This window comes from Rhineura floridana, chromosome 19, assembly GCF_030035675.1.
Source record: "Rhineura floridana isolate rRhiFlo1 chromosome 19, rRhiFlo1.hap2, whole genome shotgun sequence".
NCBI classification, from domain to species: domain Eukaryota; kingdom Metazoa; phylum Chordata; class Lepidosauria; order Squamata; family Rhineuridae; genus Rhineura; species Rhineura floridana.
The window spans coordinates 28,378,171-28,398,157 of NC_084498.1; the positions used below are offsets into that span (position 1 = coordinate 28,378,171).

The 19,987-nt window shown below is 50.5% G+C and overlaps 2 protein-coding genes across 4 annotated transcripts in view; one reads left to right on the forward strand and one right to left on the reverse strand.

Annotated features, from left to right (window-relative positions):
- Positions 1 to 465: 465 nt before the first annotated feature.
- Positions 466 to 6,641, forward strand: CCDC74B (coiled-coil domain containing 74B). 2 transcript variants are annotated; one of them, XM_061602979.1, is made up of 7 exons: positions 466 to 1,005; positions 1,406 to 1,453; positions 2,513 to 2,810; positions 3,863 to 4,073; positions 4,170 to 4,252; positions 5,078 to 5,128; positions 6,059 to 6,641. In XM_061602979.1, exons 1-7 carry the CDS (start codon positions 720 to 722, stop codon positions 6,192 to 6,194), a joined length of 1,113 nt encoding a protein of 370 aa, XP_061458963.1. In that variant the 5' UTR covers positions 466 to 719; the 3' UTR covers positions 6,195 to 6,641. The 2 variants fall into 2 exon arrangements, with proteins under 2 accessions (XP_061458963.1, XP_061458962.1); XM_061602978.1 differs by having other exon boundaries at positions 555 to 1,005; positions 6,056 to 6,641.
- The window catches only part of MED15 (mediator complex subunit 15), a 28,959-nt gene continuing 15,561 nt past the window's right edge, over positions 6,590 to 19,987 (reverse strand). Inside the window, exons 9-18 of one of the 2 annotated variants that reach the window (XM_061602965.1) lie at positions 17,319 to 17,438; positions 13,460 to 13,599; positions 13,241 to 13,368; positions 12,687 to 12,821; positions 11,023 to 11,086; positions 10,494 to 10,560; positions 9,239 to 9,399; positions 8,607 to 8,773; positions 8,218 to 8,316; positions 6,590 to 7,626 (exon numbers count right to left, since the gene is read on the reverse strand). In XM_061602965.1, the coding sequence (XP_061458949.1) occupies positions 7,490 to 7,626; positions 8,218 to 8,316; positions 8,607 to 8,773; positions 9,239 to 9,399; positions 10,494 to 10,560; positions 11,023 to 11,086; positions 12,687 to 12,821; positions 13,241 to 13,368; positions 13,460 to 13,599; positions 17,319 to 17,438 (1,218 nt within the window). In that variant the 3' untranslated portion in view covers positions 6,590 to 7,489. The remainder of the gene's footprint in view (positions 7,627 to 8,217; positions 8,317 to 8,606; positions 8,774 to 9,238; positions 9,400 to 10,493; positions 10,561 to 11,022; positions 11,087 to 12,686; positions 12,822 to 13,240; positions 13,369 to 13,459; positions 13,600 to 17,318; positions 17,439 to 19,987) is intronic. The other variant, XM_061602966.1, reaches the window with a different exon arrangement.

Here is a 19,987-nt window from a genome sequence, read left to right on the forward strand (position 1 = left end):
TCCCTTGTCTGCGTGGGCACCTATTGAAGCTGGCCCGGGGGTGGCGGCGCCACCCTGCGTGGGGACAGGTCTGGGCCCACTGCTGAAGGAACGAGTCTGGCAACGCGCCGTCGCCCGGGCTGGCCCCGTTGGGTTCCAGCGCTACGAGGAAAGCCAGCGCCTCGCCTCTCCGTCTCTGGCGGACTCTGGCCCGCCTTTCCCCGCAACAGCAGCCACGCGGCGCTCTTCTGCAGGGCTGGGCCTCGGTGCAGCCCCTGAGCATGTCCAGGCGCCCCTCCCTACCTCCGCGCCGCCGTCCTGCAGGGGAAGAGAGGCGGGCCGCTGCCGGAGAGGAGGGCGCTTCCTTCCGCCCTCCGAGCTTCTGCCCCGCCCGCTGTGGTGCGCGCCCCCGTTCCCATGGCGACGGCTGCGGCTGCGGGGTGAGGCGCGAGGCACGGGGGAGGCAGGGGGAGGGGCGGCACCCCAAAGGCCGGGGGGCGGGGCGAAGAAGGGCCCCTCCCCTCCGAGGGCGGGAGTCTGGCCCCCTGAGCGTCTGCCCGCTTCTTCGCAGGTGTCTCGGGCGGAATATGCGCAGGAGCAGCAGCGCCGCCGCGGATCAGGAGTAGGCGGGCCTGCGGGATGCGCCTTGGGCCGGGCCGGGCCGCGCTGGCGTCTCCTTCCTAGGCCGGCGGCGTCTGAGCGAGCGGTCGGTCGCCCTCCGCCGCCTGCCCCGTCCGCCGATGCAGAGCTCGGGCTTCCCGCCGCTGGGCCGCTCCCACTCCCGCTCCTTCCTCCTGCCGCACTGGCAGCGCGGAGGGGCGCCGCCGGACCAGCGAGCGACCCCGCCGGAGGTGGCCGCCCATGCCGCGCCGCGCCCTCCTCCGCCTGCCGCTCTCGTCGCGGCCGAGGCCTGGAAGCGGGCGGCCACCGACCTGGAGCGGAGCCTGAAATTCCTGCAGGAGCAACACGCGGAGACCCTGCAGGAGCTCCACGCGGAGATCGACCGCCTCAAGCGCCAGAACAAGGGTCAGCCCGGGGCGGAGGGGAGATGGGGAACCGGTTGTAACGGAGCCTCCTACGCGGTTTACAAGAAATGTTTTATAATTATCCATACAAACAGTTTAAGCAAGCAATTAAATAGCGTAAAACACCATTGCAATCACTAGCAAGCTAAAAGAGGCGAAAGCTCATCCATGCGCACGCAGGTGCATGGAGCACCAGTGTCCGAGAGGGAAGATCGGGCGGGGTGGAAAGGGGAGAACTTTCCTGCCTCAGCGGGCATCCTGGGGTGGCCCAATTGGCCGCAAGTGGCCACTGATGAGCCGCCTCAAGTGGCAGAGCCTTACGAGGCGAGCGCTGTGCCCAGGAGGAATGGGAAGGAAGGCGCTGACTGCGGCAGTAAAACTGTGGTTTCCTTTCGTTGCAGATCTTCATTATAAGCTCATAATGCACCCAATGCTCCAGAAGACAACAGGTACAGTCTGTTTTGCTCGCTTGCTTTTCAGAGTTCTCAACTGAAATTATTCCCTTATCCATCCTCGGTTCAGGAATGGGTAAGGTGGTTTTGGACGCTGCTGCTTTCTCCTGTGACTTGTAGCGTTCCAGTCAAGTGGAGTAACGGAGTGGAAAATTCACATATGTCTCCTGCATACATATACTTTCTGAGCTTGCACTTCTGTAGAGGCCATGCAATGTTCGTTCTGCATCCGTGATTCATTAGCGTGGCAGCCCCTGTACTTTGGAACTCCCTGCCTATTGATGTTAGGTAGGAGCTGTCATTGTATTTTTTAGATGCCTGCTGAAAACATTTCTATTTTGGTTGGCCTGTCCAAACCCAAGATTTGGTTACATCTGTTCTTATTTTTGTTTTAGATGTTTTAAATATTTTTTGTTTACTTTAATGCTATTTTTGATCACAGAAGTGTTTGTTGCCCTGGGCTCCTTTGGAAGGAACGGCAGGACATAAATTTAATAAACAAATAAATAAAAATGCTTATGCAACCACCCTGTCTCTATCTCACCCATGTGTCCCACCTTTGCAAAAGCTGCTTCTCGCCCCTGGCACTATGTAGTTAGATCTGTTGTCTGCATGGCCTGGGATCACATCAGAGGCAAGCGGTGCCCAAGGAGGGAGGGGTGGGTGAGTCTAGTGAAGCTGGTGCAAGTAATAAAGTGATCCCTAGAAGGGAGTAGCCCAAGAGATGAGGCTTGGCAAGATGCATGAAGGAGATGAGGGAACAGCACAGGCTGGCATGACTTTCGGAATGGGTGAAGAAGAGAAGGTGTGACAGTCCCCACCAGGTCTCAAAAGGCAAGGAGTTGCTGCAAAGCCCTGGGTTCTGCTTCCGCTCAGTGGCTCTCAGAATATTTCAGCAGCCAGAGTGCCAAGGTGCAGAAGGTTGCTTCTAGAGCATCACTTGTCTGGCCTCACCTGCATTTCATTACTTGCAGCGGGGACTGGTGCGAGTCCATTGAGGAGCCTCTGCCTTTGCTGCGTTATGCAGCGAGTTCCTTGCTTTCTCTCTGTTTGCAGGCTTTCCTTCCAGCACTTTGCCAGGTAAGGCCCAGCCAGGAAGCAACTCAAAGGGCAAAGCAGCTGGCAACTGGATGGCAGCAGCGGCAGCAACAAAAGAAAAACATGCAGAACCTAAACATCTTGTACGTTGTGAGAAACTGGAAGAGAAGCCAGTGAGTGGCGAGTTCATAAAGGAAGAGGAGAATACAGAAGAGGAGGAAAGTGCAGTAGGGGAGATAGACGGTGCAATGCAGAAGGAATTGGAGGACCTCAGGCCAGAGCAGGAGACGCTGCCAGCAGAGGCGGCTCCCCGCAGGTTCGAACCCCCGGAGTAGCCGTGGCTACTAACATTGTTATTGTATGATTAGAAATCCAGCATTCTGTTTACTATATAGCGTGGCAAGACTTGCTTTCATGCAATTATCTCCCACTATTTACACTTTCTTCTTTGAAGGTTATGAGCTCTCTTTTCTCTAAGGCATTCCAGAACTTCTCTTTTCTTTTTAATTACTCCTAAGAACGAAAATGATTAGACCCGAAGTGGATTCCAATCAAAAGAATTAATTTTTCTAATTTGTTAATTTGTCTGTGAGTAGAATTGACTTGCATGACAGCACTGTGTTGCATGCACACACTATACACATTTTTTTGCTTTCACGGTTTACAAAGTCTGACTTTTTTTGGCAATAGAAAGGTTCTGATGTGTGTTTTTAATACATATTTCAGTGTGACAGGTAGGGAAACTTTGAACTGTCCTTAGAGCAAGAGGTAGAGAGCCTTTTTTCCATTAAGGGCTGCATTTCTTCTGGAGTTATCTGTGTAAGGGGCTGCATCTTGCCAATGGGTGGAAGCAGAAACAACAGGGACTGTCTACCCTGCTTCAGTTTCACCATGGCTGCTTCACATTAGAATTCCTAGCCTTAAGCAGGCTTACGCAAACTTAAGTCTTGCTTGATTTGGTGTAGTTACTTTCAAAGTACGCAGAGATTTGTTTTTTTGTACAACAGACCAATGTAGCTACTGTTAACCAAGTGAAAGTAATTCCTTTCTGGCACCAGTGACAGACTGTAGAAACCTATCAGTGTTTTGATACAGCAGGGGGGAAAACTTCTTTCCCCCCAAGCCGTTCAATCAGAAAAAAGTAAAAACAACCCCCCCTTAATTTACTGAATAAAAGACTACAACTACCAATAGTTCTGAACCTACATAGAAAGAGAGACACTTTAAAAACCAGGAAAAAATGGGTCAGTTGAAGGAAGTCTCAGGAGCTACCTAAAAAGAGGTTAGCCTCCTCCCCTGGACCATGGGTTGCACACCTGTTCTTAACAGAAATGATTGTTCCTTGGTCATTTTCTACCTGCATTACAGAGATTCAGAAGTCTGTGACAGGATGACGTCCCCAATACCTTTTCCATCATCAAGCCAAAGCAGAGCTGGGGATGTGAAAATCCCTGCTGCCTCTTCCAACCCTTTCTTGGTGACTGTGCTCCCTTCCTACATGCGGAAGCCGCCAACGCTGGAGGAGTGTGAGGTGGTCATTCGGCAGCTGTGGAACATCAATCACATGCAGATGCAAGAGGTGAGGGGGCTTGCTGTTCTGTCAGCCTCTCCCCCAAGAAGGCAGGAAGCTGCTGTTGGGAGAAGAGCAGAAAACTCACTCCTCTTTCTTCTTCAGCTGATGTATTTGAGATCGTGCCTGGACGACATCCACAAGACCAAAAGAATTCCTGAAGACTACATGCTAGCTGGTCAGCTTGGGTAAGGTGGCTTTTAGCTGAAAGAGGAAGGCTGTGCCTCTGAACATCTCATGCGCCAAAGTACCACATTTGTTCAGATATATTGATTAGATGTTCATTTTGGGAGGGAAGGTATAGCAGAAGCAAAGACTGATTCTGGTATTGCTTTTGGAGCTCACAGATCTCAACTAGGGAACCTCTGTAATTTCCTGTAGAGATCCCTTACATTGCAGTGGGATTTGAACTGCTCAAGTAATAAAGAGCAAGCAGTTGAAAGCAAGTGTCTGAATTAACTTTGTTGAGCGGTTGCTGTGTTCTCCTCCTCCCTCTCTGCAGGGTTGGTAGCTTTTCTGGCTCTGCAACCATCAGCTTACTTAAATTTCATTCCTTCTAGCAATTCACCCTTGCCTGCATTTGTTCCTAGTGTCTGGGCTTCTGCCCAGCTGAAGCAGGAAATGGAAGTGGTGCACGCTAGGAGTAGCCTGCCCAGGCGGGGAGAACTGTAATGCTCATCCTGCATAGCTAATAAAGGGCCAAATCTCACCTCTTGGGAACTTTGATGGAAATTGCGCCCTCCTCCCCAAAAAAGCTCCACAGCTACATCTTACTTGGAACCTGGAGAACTGGTGTGTTGGGGTGTTTCCACGTGAACCTGTACAGCATGTTGCAGTTGCGTGTTTCCTGTGACTCTCTTAGAATGCCATGTTCCATGGGGGACATCGTGCATGATGAAAGGGCACTGGCAGATGGGAATGCTTCTTCTCCCTATGCTTTTTCCGGTGGCTGGAATAAGCACCCCATGGCCAGGCAGGGCTTAATCTCTGTGCCAATTAATGTTTTCCTTCAGGAGCCAGGAGGCCACACTGTTACCAAGGGTGAAGAATGGTTCTAAGAAATGGTAAGCAGGCATCCTAGCTTTACAACACTGGCATACTCAACATTAAAATTGTGCAGTTAAAACTCTCAATAGAATTTTGCAGTCAAACCGACTGAAACAAACATTTTGCAAGCTGGATCCCACAGCCTGCATTGCCCCCCCCCCCCCGGTATCTTTTTTTAAGGAATGGTTATGGACTTCTCCCTTGGGAGATTTCTGTGGCCCAATGAAAGCTCCTCTAAAATTTGTCCATTTTTTAAAAAAGGTTTTACTGACTTGGGGCCCTTTCCTGTGATACCAAAAGCTTTGTGACTCCCTCAAGACCTCCCAATTTTATTTCTTTTATTGAATTTTATAATCATGATAAAAATGTTGAATGGGAAAAGCCTTTTTGAGAAAAAGACAGTTTTGAGACATGCAGTTCTCACCACACCCACTTTGACAGGCGACCCTGGAGGGTTGGCCGTGGGTCAGGCAGTGCAGCCTTTGCTCTAAGGTAGTAGTTCTTGACCTTTTTTGGGTCATGGACCCCTTTGAGAATCTGATGAAAGCTGTAGATCCCCATAAATACAATTTATTTTACTGCTTTGGAAATTGTTTTTTTGCACCTGGTTCAGGATGCCCCAGTTTAGTCCCTGCTTTAAGGGTAACCGACAGGAGTTGTGCATGAGAAGCAGAAGTAAACTCTACTGTAACTCCTGCTCAGTTTTTTCACTTGGGGGGGGCTGTTCACTCCAGATGATCCTGGCTTAGTTCATCAGAAACTTTAAACCTGTATTAAGAGAAGGGTTCTTAGCTGCAAGCCAAGACACTTGCAGGGCTATATTCTTGGGGTGTGTGTGTGAACCTTGACTCCTTCCTCAAATATCCCTTTGAGGGCGAGAGAGAAGCTTCTTTAGATACAGGCTTTTCAGCCTTTCCATTTGACAGGCCCACTTTATTCTCCAGTAGGATCCTCACGCCATTGCCTGCTGCTGAAAGGGCCGTGTTGCCAGCACTGAAGCAGACATTGGGAAATGCTTTTGCCGAGAGACAGAAGAGAACGCAAGCCGTGCAGAGGAACAGGCTCCACCGGACAGCACTTTAGCAAGTATGGTTCAATTGGCCTCTTTTTATGAGGTTCCTTGTGCCCCTAAAGTGGTTTGGAAGCCAGTGCATCCATTGCTGATCTCTACTCCATGTACCAGAAGAGTTTCTGTTCTTCACCACTTAATTTAAAACTTCATAATTATCATTTTTTGCCCATGTAGCTAGAGAAAAACCAGTGATCTCACTTCTCCCTAGGGATTGATAAGCTTACTTTTTTTTAGTACAGAATTGGGAGCTCTGGGTGCAAAGTACACAGAAGCCTGCTTAGACAATGCCAGGGCAAGGGGGTAGCAAAGTGACTTGCCCCTCACAAGCATGAGCCTGTGACCTTATGCTCAGGCTGCTGTGGAACTAAAGGAGGTGGGGGGTTAAGCAAGAGAAAATAAGTGAGTGTTAAACACTGGAACGAATACATTTATTACAATAAAACAAATGCCTTAGTTCATGTATGAAATATTGATACTTTCTACTGCAATCAGTCAGCGCTTATTAAGTACATTTAAAAAAATGTCCTCAAATTAACATAGCAATCACACAGATTTATAGATGCCACAGCAATTTGATGTCTTGAAGAGCACAAGCCAGCATTCAGAGTCTGCAAAGGTGGTAGCAGCAGCGTGTAGAGACAGCAATACTTCCACAAAGAGCAACAGAGTTGAGCATGGAAGGCAGGAGAAAGCAAATCCAGGCTGAGGGAAGCCTGCTGGGCCGAGCGGGTTCCCGTGAGGCACAGATGATGAACGCCGATGCCTTTTGCCCATGGCGGCCATAAGCACATCAGTCTTCAAGCTGAGCTGCTTGTCTCGTAGTTGGGAAGACACAAACTGCTCACCTGCCTCCCTCCCACCGCCAAGTCAGTCAGTCAGCCCTCTGCACCCAGCTATCAAAGCACAGCGTATGCAGATTGCAGGTAGCCTCCTCCTTGGGGTGGCATCCAACCAAGCACACATGTACACATACATACTGGCACTGGACGGGGCCTGAAGGATGCTGCCCCTTTTCTTACAGTAGGGAGACTCCATGACAGAAGTCCACACACACTCTTCTCTAAGAAGACATTAAAAAAAATTCATTAACACATCTGCCTCAAGAACTCTGAAAATCCACTTCCCGTATCAGGTTATGGGCAGGTCTACCAAGGCAGAAACAGCTCAAGCACTAAACCTAACACACCAGGATCCTCACAAAGCCTGGCTCCTAATCAACAAGAACAATTTAAGGCTTCTGCTTTGCACATTCCTGCCCTGCTTGGCTGTGATTTTCCCAGCTCAGGCCCAGCAAGAGGAGATGACGTTAAGCAGCAGAGAGGCAGGCTTGGCGTATACTCTGTGCCCAGGTGTTGAGGAGTGCCGTCACCGAGTGCTTGTCAGGGAGCTGCAGCAGTTTTGACATCATGTAGCGATACACCGACTGCAAGAAAGGGTTTGCTTCTGCAAAGAGAAGCAGTGTGTGAAAGCAAAGTTACAAGAACGTAATCCAAACAGCAACATGGGTGGGCGATTTTGTGACTCATCTAGTGAAAGGGTTATCAAGTTAGGGCGTTTGAGTTGCAGAACTGGGAAGACACAAATCCTTGGCTTTTCTTTACCCCTCCATCTTTAAAAAAACCCTGTAAGCCACCTTGGGAACAAGCCCTTGTTGTATTATCCTATGCCTCAAAAGTAGAGTTGAATCAACCAAGGAAATTCAGCTTCCAAAGTTTAAACGTTTCTGGCCAGTTTTCTTATAAGAGCTTAGAGAGTGGGAGAAAAAGTGCGTGTATTATATACAAGCATCTATGTATCAGTGAGTGTAAAACTACTTCTTCCTACTTGGTCTCCACACCCAAGACTTCAAAATTCCAGGAGACCAAAGTTCTCCCCCCCTCTTCCTGCAGCACAAACAAAAGCACACTCAGAAGACTGGGAGCCTACAGAGAGCGGCCCAGTGGATCCCAAAAGCAAAACCCAGCAGTTTCACAGCTTAATTTTGAAGCAGCACCCACCCACATGCCACTCTCCACCCTCCTCATTCTTTCATACCATACTGTTGAGGGTTATCAATCCACAGAGGGCTCTGATCTGGGTAATCAGCTGGGACGCTCAATTGTAGCGGTGGAACATTTGGAAGGTTCTTGTCATCTGGAATCAGACACATTCTGCATTACTTAAAAAATATTTCTCAAGAACCACCTAAAGCTGCTTATCAGGCAGCCTTTTTTTTTGAATGTGCGGCTCTAGCATCTTTGTCCCAAGCAACAGATGCCTGGGCCATCAAAGCTTGGTTAACATCCGCAGCGGTTCCCTTTTTGCTTTCAGGCAAGTTTCTGGCCTTGACTGAGTCACAGTCAACCTGTGCTGCTGCAGTGTCTGTTAGCCTGTAGGTGTCAAGAGGATCCTTGAAGGCAGAGCTGCCTTTCCTTGCTGCTTACCCAGCTTGCATATGAGGTGGACTGTTCCATTGTTGCTGCAATGGGAGGGATCCAGGTTCACCAAGAACTTTGGATTTAGTCTCGCAACCTCCCCTTGTAATACATTTGGTATTGTCTGCCTTTCATCCTCTTCATATTTCCGCTTCCTAGGGGAAGTCGCAGGGGCCCTATGGAAGGATAGCCAACTTCAGTTTCCATTCTAATTCCTATTAACGTTACATGAATGTAAAAAGAGGCCAACAACCCGTCTAGTCCAGCATCCTGTTCTCACAGTGGCCAGCCAGATGCCCTAATGGGAAAGCCGCCTCCTGCGGTTTCCAGCAACTGGCATTCAGAAGCATACTGCCTCCGTCCGTGGAAGCAGAGCGTTAAAAAAAGAAAGATTGCCAACAACTAGTTTAACAAGAATACGAAAGCAAGATAAAACTGAGCCTCAGAAACAGGCAGTACTCTAGAGCTGTGGTACAAATACCCGACAAATGCCAGCAGGGCAGCTCTGTTACCCTCGCAGTAGCAGACAGAAGGGGAAGGAAGGACGAGGCAAGGGCCACAGGCCTACGCGCGGAGCTTTCCCACCTCCACAAATCCTTTGGCCACCTCTCGGCAGAGGCCAAAGCAATGACTACACCTACATGATGGGCGGCCCATGGATGGCGGTCATTGCCGGCATGAAGGTTCGATAGAGGGAATGATTGAAGACTGGCGAGCGGATGTTTGCCAAGACAGCATCCAGCAGAGGTTGGCACAGGTACTGCTGCTTTGTGGGAGGCACTGCAGGGGGTGGGGGGGTGGGCTGACAAAAGAGAGACCTTTTACACGCATGGCCTTGGGGGCGGTGCAGTTCTGTCCATGCTCAAGAAACGCCAACCATGTTAAGAACAGCATGTGAGATTTCAGGCCTCTGCTCAGACGTTGGGTGGAACCCCTGTCCATTGAACCCCAGACAGCTCCATGCATAAACCAAGAGCTTTGTGAGGTCTCCCTCCTCCTCCTGGCACCGGCATAAAATAGTGTTGATTCAGTTCGGTCAGCTTCCCACTGGAACCCTCAACATGCCTGCCCATCGTTCTCTCCTACCAGCTGCTGGGGGGCGGTCCTTGCGTCCCAGCAGGCTGCTGCTCCTCGCCCACCTTTGGACACCCTGGACTTTGCTTGTACTGGTAAGAACGTAAGAAGAGCCCGGCTGCAGTTGGATCAGGCCAGAGGGGCCCATCTAGTCCAGTGTCCTGTTCTCACAGGGGCCACCGGGATGTCTCTGGGAAGAAGCTCAAAGGCAGGACCTGAGCACAACAGCAGCACTCCCCACTTGTGGCTCCCTGCAACGGATACTTGGAGGCGTACTGCCTGCGGAGCTGGAGCTGATCCACAGCCATCCTTGCTCGCGGCCACTGATAGCCTCATCCATGAACATGTCACTGCCTCTTGTGGTAGTCTGTTGTCATAGTTACTTGCTGGGTGAAGAAATATTGTGCTTGTCCTGAACCTCCCACCATTCTGCTTTACTAGATGACCCCACTGGGTTCAAGTATTAAGAGAGGGAGAAAAGCATCTCTCTGTTGACTTTCTCCATACATAGTTTTTGTACACCTCTGTCACGTCCCCTCTTGCTCGTATTCTCTAAACTAAAAAGCCCCAAATGTTTTTACCCTTTACTCATAGGGAGTTGCTCTGGCCCTCTTTGATCCCTTTCATTGGCCTTTTTTGAGGTGCGGCGACCAGAACTTTACACAGGACTGTTGTGACCAAGTTCTTGCTTAGATCTTCCTTCTCCTTCCCCTTTTGCTCTTGATGTGCAGAATCTTTGAGAAGAGAAAGCCCTGTGCAAATGCTGACTAGGAGTGAGGCTGGGGATAGGTAGTATCTTGGTGAGATACATGCACAGCTTACCACAGCCATGTCGTTCTTGAGCTTCTCCAGAGCAATTTCACACTTCTGCAATGTCTTCAGTGGACAGCTGGGAAGGCAGAAAGTGAAGATAGTCTCAGAGCAGGCACTCTCCTGTTTTGGAGAAAGCAGAACCACCACCCCCTTGTCCCGCAAATCAAAACAGCCAACCACCAATGCACACTACACTCCCTCCCAGCCAGCCACCCTCTGCTGCTGCAGCACACAGTGGGCAGGAGAGAGGCCAGGAGGAACAAGGCCGCCTCTTGGAGGCTAGCCTTGCTGCTGTGTGGGGCGCTGCTCTTCCTGCCTCTCACGAAAGACACGTGCCGGCCAGAATGAGGTGTGTGGGAGGCAAGGCCACGGGGATGGCATTTGCTGCCTTTTCACTCAGCTGGCACCAGGCACAGTTTTGCCCCTGAGCAGGGTCAGCTCAGATCATCTCCTGCCGCTTATGACGATGCCTCGGGGTGTTCAAAGGGAGGAGAGGAGGAGGAGATGGCCGGCGGAAAACAGGCACAAAAGCGTTTACCGTTTGGAAGGGTCAGTCAGAATATCCAGGAGACTTTTCATCTTACTGAGGTCCTTCTTCCTGTCTGAATTGATAAGCAAGAGACTCCTGAGAAGGCAGTTATGCTAGAACAGTTTTGCAGGTCAGAGAGAACGCAGACTGTTTAATCCATTTTGCCCATTATCTATAATATTTCTATCTCTGTTTCTTCCACTAAGGAGCTCCAAGTGGCTAGCAACACAGGAATAAGAATTTTAAAAAAATAATCATAAAATGTTCGCCGCCCTGGGCTCCTACTGGGAGAAAGGGCGGGATATAACTTTAATAATAAATAAAATACGATAATAAAAATCAGCCAGAAGAGGTAACAGTCAATTCACTCCTGCCCATCGACAGTTAAAATAATCCCTGTTGGTTCAGCCTCCCTAAAAGGCTTCTTTAGAGACTCAGGTCTTCCTCAGGGGCCCAGAGACCCAGAGCAGGATGGGCAATCTGTGGCCCTCCAGATGTGGCTGGACTACAATTCTCATCACCCCTCACATTCCTCCCCTACCACTGGGGCCAGGCTGGCTGTGGCGGATGGGAGTTGGAGTCCAAAGACATCTGGGGGGCCACAGCTTAGCCATCAACAGCTAAGAGTGGTGGGGCCAGACTGACCTCCTTTATGGTCCACATGTTAATCTTTGCATGCTTCCCGTTTATACATGTTCCCTTTTGCTGAGCGGCAACCTAGTTTCCCCCAAATGACACTGATGTTTCGCAATTGCTTCAATATACATCTCAAACTGGTGTGCGTTTGTGGGGGAGGGGAGTTGGGAAGAAGAATCTTGAGACAGGATTGTGCCATGAGGGTCCAGATTTAGCTTCTACTCAAAGAAACTGGCGGCAAAAAGATAAGCTGGGTGAATGCAAATTTAGTATTAATACAAGTTTTTTAAAAGGCTGAAACGAAGAAAGGAAGCCACAGGACAGTGGCCCTGATTTATTCTGACAGGCGAAGAAGAGGTTTGTACCTCTCTTCAGGTTACCCCCCCCCCAAATCAACAATCCAGAAACCAGTTGCAGGGTGCAGCATGGTCTCTGCCACATCCTTCGGAGGACAGCAGCGGATGGACACAAATGAAGTGCCAGTCTGCACACTTGCTAAGGAGCTATGCCGCTGCCTCCTCCTCCTCTTCCTTTCAGAGGGCACAAGGAGCTCTACAGGCCTGCAGCCTCCCTGATGGCTCTTGATGTGCCAGGCCCAGCATACAGGATGCCCCTCTGGATAAATTCAAGGAATTCATCACCCACCAGTTTTCATCTTCCTCTACTACCCACAGAGATGTGGGGTGAACAAGACATGAAAAAGGCTAAGTTTGCAAGGAACCTGAGAGCTAGTAGAAAGTAATGTGGCTGGTCTGGACTGCAAGGTCTCTGGGCCCACTGCCAAGGTAAAGGCTGTCAGGGCTTGGTACTGGCAGCTCCAAGCACGCCTGCAGAAGCTGCTGGGGCCTCTACCAACCAATCCCCACCCACAGCTGCAGGGCTTCTGGGAGCTCTTGCCAAAGGGCCTGTCTTGAAGGCTCCAAAGGGTCCCAGCCAGACTGCAGAGGCCACAGGCAAAGAGGGGCTCCGCAGCTCCTGCCCCATCCCTGGTGGATGGCAATGAGAAGGGGGACACACATGCACACACAGAATGTCACCTTCGTTCTTGTCTATCTTGTTGATCATCCTCCGCAGAGGCTCAATGTACTTGGAGAGTTGCTTGAGTTTCTCCAGATATTGCTGCTCTTCAGACTGGCTAGAGCTGACTGGGCTCATGACAGAGCTGGGATTGCCTTCAAGAGACAAATAAGGACAGGTTAAAACCATGGAGTTAAAGCACCATGAACTGTCCTGGGGGCATGCTTTGCCTCCCGCCTGCTTTCTTGCATGCACCCCCACCCCCACCGGCTGCTCTGCTGCTGCTGCCACCAAGATGTCCTGGTAATTTAGGATGAGGCTGGGGCTTGCGGGCAATGGACAAATGCTCCTTTGGTTTGTCCTTTGTCCTGTTGGGGGGGCTGCCTGAAATATACACTACTTGAGGCAGGGAAGCAGAGTAGCACTGTCTGTATGCAGATGTTCACCCTCCTCACCAACCCTAGCTAAAGATACCGACAATCCCCCCCCCCAAATGCCAGTACTTGCTCCTGACACTTAACACACACACCCCCAAAAGGCCTGGGGTTGCTCACTTGAGGTCTGTGCAAATTACCTGGAGTATTGAGCGGCCCTGGAGATGGCACGCTGAAGTTCTGTGGCGTTCGTGCAGCCGCTGGACTCTGAGAGGGCTGGGGAGATGGGCTGGGGAGGAAGCTGCTGGGAGATGGAGCTGGACCGGAGCTGCAAGAGGAGGACACTTCCTGTTGGTGGTGGAGGCTACTAATGACCCTAAAGGGAAGGCCTGGAGCCAGCCTGGAGTCATCTTGCTCACCTCACGTTGGAGTTGGGCTGGGACGTTGGCTGCCCTGGCTGGGGAGAGGGCTGTGGGGGCGGAGGCATTGGCTGCGGGGTCTGGGCTTGCTGGGCTGGCGAAGGAGAGGACATCATTGTGGTGATGCTGCTCTGGCTGACCTAGAACAAAGGAACAATCACTGGCGAGAGAAGCCTCTCCAAAACAGGCAGCAGGACAAGAGATGCAGGCAGACTTCTCTCTAGGAGGGCTGAAAAGGGGCCACTTGTTTGGCTGCTGAGTAGTCCTGGGCTGCCTGCTACCTCCCAGCCCGAGAAGCGGAAGTTGTAATGAATGGGACAGAGAGTCCTAACACTCTTCAAACAAAGTGAGAAGGGTCAGGCCTGACATAGCATTCTGCAAGGAATGATTCCTGGGCTTCCTGAGGCCAGGTGGTCAATGGATACCCTCAGTTGTGGTTTACTAGATCAAACATCTGTCTGAAAAATCATAAGTCTCTATCAATACTGAGACAGACTTGCCCTCCTTGCGGGCCAATGCACCAAACCCGGGTTCTTTAAGTTGTAAAGGCTATGCCCACGAATACATAGTACTACTCCACAGCAGGGTATATAAAATGCAAGGCAGGTATTTCTCCAACTGACTTGAGGAGATCCAAGGGGTGCACACATGCGTTCCACACATGCATGGCAGACACACAGTGGCTCTGCAGAAAGAGCATTCCAGCCATGCACAGCCAGCTGCTGCTGGGCAGAATAAACATGTGAGTAGATGCAGGAGCACCAGCTCATCACACAACTACATGTGTGTTTTGGGGAGCAGGGTGCATGCGCATGGCTGGAGCCCAGCCACAGTCCCACAAGCTACCCAGTGTGGTCTGAAGCATCCACATTTCCAGATGCAGTTCTGCTGAGATCAGCTCTAGATCAGACACACAGGCCTTCCTGGTCCTCTTTGGGAGACCCTTTACACCATAGAAAAGCTGTGTGAAATCTAGCTAGATAAATCCAGTGCAGCCTGTGCCTGCCAGCCTCCTGCCTCGGGGCCAATCGGGTCATTTGGCCTGGGCCTCAAAGCTCAACGAGGGCCTCAAATTTAGACTTATTTGTTCTTATGTGCATCAGACCACAATGTGACATACAGTCTCAGCTTAGAGCTGCAAACTTAAGCAAATAAGAGATGTGATTTTGTAAAAGACTTGTTTTGTCAACCGATATAGATTGTTATGAAGAGTTTAAAACATTGATAAATATTAATAAAACTATACTGGCTCCGATGACACAAGATTAGACGTGACCTTGCAGATAAGCTAAACAAACCACCTGCTCTTTTTTGGTGTCTTCTTTTGATTTTGTGGGCTAGCCTTTATTTTCATTATTCTTTATGTTATTCTTTATTTTCATTATGGCTTCAGGGCTGGGGAGGCCTCAAATGCTAGCAGCGGCCTGGGCCTGCTCTCCTTGCCACCTCCCACCAAAGAAATCACAGCTAAATTCATTGTGTGCAGTTTACAATATGATACTGCTACAGGAATCTGAAGCAAAGAGGGAAGGCAGATTCCATGCCCTCAAGCCCTAATCTTGACACTTGACTACCTTTTAAGTTGCCTCTATTGGTTTTTAAAAAGCAGGGTAGATTTGGAATGAAAAGCACTCAGGTAAGTGGACACCATTTTCTTCCTTGTTTCACCTCCACAACATAGAACGTTAGGTGTATGTCTTGGACCCAAAGCTTTCTTTTTAGTATTTTTCCTTACGTGAACTGCTCTATTAAAAATCCAAACTGTTTCAGAAAGCAGAGGTGCCATTCAATGGCAATAAGGAACAGTTTTCCAGTTTAATATATTTGAAAGCCTGTTGCTGAATTTCCAAACAGCAAGATGGAGATAAAAAATTTCATGACTGACGAGTGCTTCAAAACAAGAACATCTTGAGACCCCTATTAAAACCCAGCGTGTATCACATGCAACAGTCTACCCACGTGCAAGTGAGTTGCTCATCCACTGAGAAGCCACAGCAGCTTCTCTGTCAAGCTGCTCTATGGAAAGGGGGCTGGAGTTAAGTGTGTCAGACCTGAGGAGACCAGATCCGAGGCTTCAAGAAGTTTGCTAATTTAGGGGATGCTGAAACTGGGTTTGGCAGCAGGACTCCAACACTGATGAGTAAGGGAACAGCCAGCACCTTACTTGATCATCTTTTGTGTCCAGCTGATGGAAGGCAGATTGGGGCCAGCAGTGCTTGTGAAGGAGTCAGCTGGAACGGAAGCACACGTTAAGTGACTTGGGTGCCTCTATATGTGCAGAACTATTTGCTGTTGGCAACATGGAGCTGACCCCAGAAGGCTATTCACAGAAGTTGTTCAAGTTAATTTCCTGTGGATGTCTCCCGTGGGTGAGTCAGATGAGAGCAAAATGTGTAGATCAGATTTGACTGGAAAGCGACTTCAAAGATCTGTAACCATCTTTCTCAGATGGTGCTTGTATGAAGTCCCTTGCAAATCCCTTTATCAAGCAAAGCTGGCCTAAGCAGAAGATCTCGGTTCCCCTTCCCAGGGACTACCACAGCCACAGTTGTGACTGGATTCCACCAGGCCCTTTTCTCATTATAGCAAAGGAGACCTGCATTCCGAATGTCAAGAAAGCTACGCAATTCATCGAATGACCTTGGTCAAAACACCACCCTCAGCCAGAGAGTCAAGGGTTTGGAAAGAGCTCGTAAACTGGGCATGCCAAACACAACGGAAGATGAGAGGGAAGCAACTCAATGAAATGAACCACGCTCATAAGGGCCTTGAAGAAGCCTCGGTGCTAACTGAATAAACACAAAAAAGATGGCACGTAAATGCCCCACAACACAGCAGAGCAGTGGGGCTGCCAGAAGTTCTTCCCTTTGGGTTAATGCCACTCGAGTCCCATGATGCACCCCATCAATTCCTCATGGTGTGAAGGCAACCCAACAGTGCAAGGTGCTGGGAAGGCCACCGTACACAAGGCGGGGGGAATCTCAAGATCAATGGGACAACCCAAGAGGTGGGTCTCTGCTGGTGGAGCTCTTTAGCACAGTGTTTGGGAGCCACAGGTGGTGGATTTTATAGGTGGAGAAACAGTCCAGCAGCATGCGGATGACAAATTTGACTGTGTAACAGAAGGACCCCAGAAGTGACAAGAAGGAACTCCAGCAGTCCTGAGCACCAACAAGTGGAAGACGGTTTGACGACCAAGGTTCCCCTTTGACCTTTCCCTACCTCCAGAATCCTAAATCGGAGACCACAGGACAGCCTGCTTGAGTCAGACCTTGGCCGGATGGGGGTGGACCCCAGGGGTACCCATAGCAATTCCTTCAGGGGAATCCCTCTGCTTTGCTGCCTTTGACTGTGACTAGGCTGCACAAATGAGCAGAAACAGCGGGGAATGGGAAGAGCAGCAGCGACAATATGTAACAGGGATGGAAGAGGCACAACTCCTCAAGGGTCTTGGCAAGCCCTCTCCTCCCTCAGGGCCTCGTTGCAAGTTAAGTGCACATTTTAGCAGTTAAATTAGTAGTTGTGTGTTCTGCCTGGATGAACCATGTCATGCATAAGGCCGTGTGTATGTGTCCATGCGCACGTGTGTGTGGAGAAAGACAGACTTGTGCAAAACCTCTTCCGAACTTTCCTGCTCACAGAAACAGTCCTGCTTAGCTTCTCCCACTGTACGCTATACTCATGCACACGTTATACGGGCCTCATTAAGTAGGAAGGCCCATACGAGCTGCTAAGTGTCCACATCAGTGGTTGAACAGAACTTATGATTCAGCCCATGGACAAGGGAGATGGCTGGTGGCACTCAAGTGAACCCTTGCGCAATCCCCAAGGAACAACACACATCGGCTCCAGTAAATACCTGAGGCATTTGCTGTCCACCCAAAGGATTGGTGCTTGGAGGCGTGGCAGAGACAGCTGTGGAAGGCGGGAACCGTGGTCTTATTGGCATCCCACCTCGGGCCATAGTTGCGGTGATCATCTTGGGAGGACAGAGGGACAGACAAAAGTAATCGCAACACAAGAAATGCAGCACACTGGCAGGATGAGAAGCACATGCAGCCTCTGAGGAGATGGAAAGTCAAGCAAACTAGTCTTAGGAAGGCAACTCTGCAGCAGTCTGCTTGGGAGAGACCCCACTGGCACTGCCTGGCTTTACCTGATGAGGACCCAAAGGAAAGCCAATGTTTTTTGGGGCTGGGGAGGGACAGCAGATCATAACCTGCCAACTAGCAGAGACATTTTGCTTGACCTGCATACAGAGGCTGTAAGGGCCATCTACGGGATGCCAACCCTAGGAGACAAAACTGGCATCTGGCACTTGTCTCTGTTCACGCCTGCCCCACCCGGATTAGGTCCTGATTTAAGGTGCAGGTTGAGTCCAGATGTGGCATGGGCAGGTTTTACCATGGCTTCATCACCTTCAGCCAGATGGGACACCAGCCAAGCCAGTGGAAGAGTTTTGGTCAGAGCCTCACTGGAAGGAGCCCCTTGCCCATCTCCTGGCCACTTCCGGACCCTCAGAGTCCTTAGACTAGCTCAGACCTTTCGGGGGATAAGTTGGGCGGATGACAGGCATTCTCATTTGGTGCTCCATGTAAATGGACCTGCAGCAGCCATAGCAGCGTGTCTTGAGAGTCACAGAGCTCAAAGTTGCTAACAAAAAAGTTAGGTACACACACACCACAACACACACATTGAGACGGAGAGAAAGGAAATCACAACTCAAGAGCATCAAAACTCAGCACAGCTGTTAGTTCATGGCAGAGCAATGAAGCTCCCTCTTTGCCTGTTACCCTGCCCACCCCAAGCCTGTGGCAGTGAGGGATGGTCAAAGACAGGATTTTCAGAAGAAAAAGGGAATGAGTGGAGGTCAGACACAAACCACATGCGCATATTCAATGCACACAGCATGCAAAAGCACCACAAAAGGGGAGGGGAGGCCAAGCACCACACAGCATTAGCTTCCCAATGAGGTGGATGCGCCAGAGCAGGGATGATGAGCGGGGGGGGGGCAGCCGCAGCAGCAGCAAGACAAGGGGGGGGGGAACAGCTGACAAGACGTGTTCCTCCTGCAGGCATTCCTCCGCATTCAGAGCAGCCACGCAGGCGCCAGTGGGCTCAACCGAGGGACCACGCTGAGCCAGGCCCTCCTGCCACAGCACCAAAGGGGAGCCCTCCTGGAGCCATGGCGGCCCCTCCTAAGGCCCTGCAGGGGAGCACCATGGCTTTGGGAAACAGAACTTGGTCCTGCCCCTCATCCAGGTCTGCCAAGAAGTCCTGACTGCAGACCCCCAAGGCGAAAGAGGGCTGCAGAGGAGCCGCTCAGCAGCCCGCAGGGCAGGCAGGTTCTTAACCATGGAAGGCCCGAGGAAGAGCTTTGCTTGGTTTCAGGGCAGGGGGAAGAGAGAGAGAGAGAGAGAGAGAGAGAGAGGACATGTGGAATATCACAGCACACGGACACCACCAGCCCAGAGCTCCCAAAGGCCCAGAAATTGCTCCCAGTGAGGATTTGCTTGCTTGATGGGGAAAACGCCACCCTTCTCTTGTGATTGCTTACAGAGCAGAGAGATGTTGCAGTCAGTAAGATGCTGAACGTGTACATGGGAGACTCAGGTTTACCTTCCTGGACAAATGACTCGTCGTATCTGCTCCTACATATATGTTTCTCCCTCCCCTCCTATCTAGAAAACAGAAATACCAACTGCTAACCTCTCACAGGGCATTACAAAACATGAAGATATGGCTGAGATGTGAATCAGACATTCTCTTGCCCAGTAAAAGCATTAGTGGAGTGAAATTAAGCTCCAGCAGCCATTTGATGTGGATGACTCTCCTCAAGGACTGATGGCTCATGCCCCCCAACCCACCAAAAGGGCCTGAACTGTAGGGTTGGCAGCCAACAATCCAAAGGAGGAAGCCCAAGCAAACGAGTAGCCTCACATGACTGGTTGCCGTTCAAGGTGTTGCCTTGGATGATGAGGAAGGCAGGTGGCCTACAAGTACAGCAACTAAATATTGACTGCAGTTGGTTGGCAACATTTCCAGGAGAAGGGAGAAGCAGCCATTGCCTCCCAATGACAGGTGAAGTCCCCTGAAAGCAGCCATGGAAGAAGAAAGAGTCCATTTCCCAGGGATCAACAGGCAGGCTGCTGGAAAGACTGGCAGAGAAGTCAATGAATGGCTTTGCTTTTGGTACCTCAGAAAAACACAGAGACACAGCTGCTCTGGGACAAGGTCCAGAACCAGACCTTGCCTCCATTAAAACAAGGTACCTCTTCTACATTTTTCCACAAAGGACAGGCCTGACTGATCCAGCCTCCATGAGGTCCAGCTGACAACTGCCAGCAGTCTCTCTCTAGGCACCTCCATGAGACCATGTGGACGGCTTCTTCTCGGCAGGCTGAAGAGGCCAACCCTCACCGGCACGGCCTGCCACAAGGACCACTTCTATGGCCTTAGAAAAGGACATCATCGCGGCTGGCCTTGTGCTTTTCACTCTCTGGGACAACAGGCAGCGGCTACAGCTGG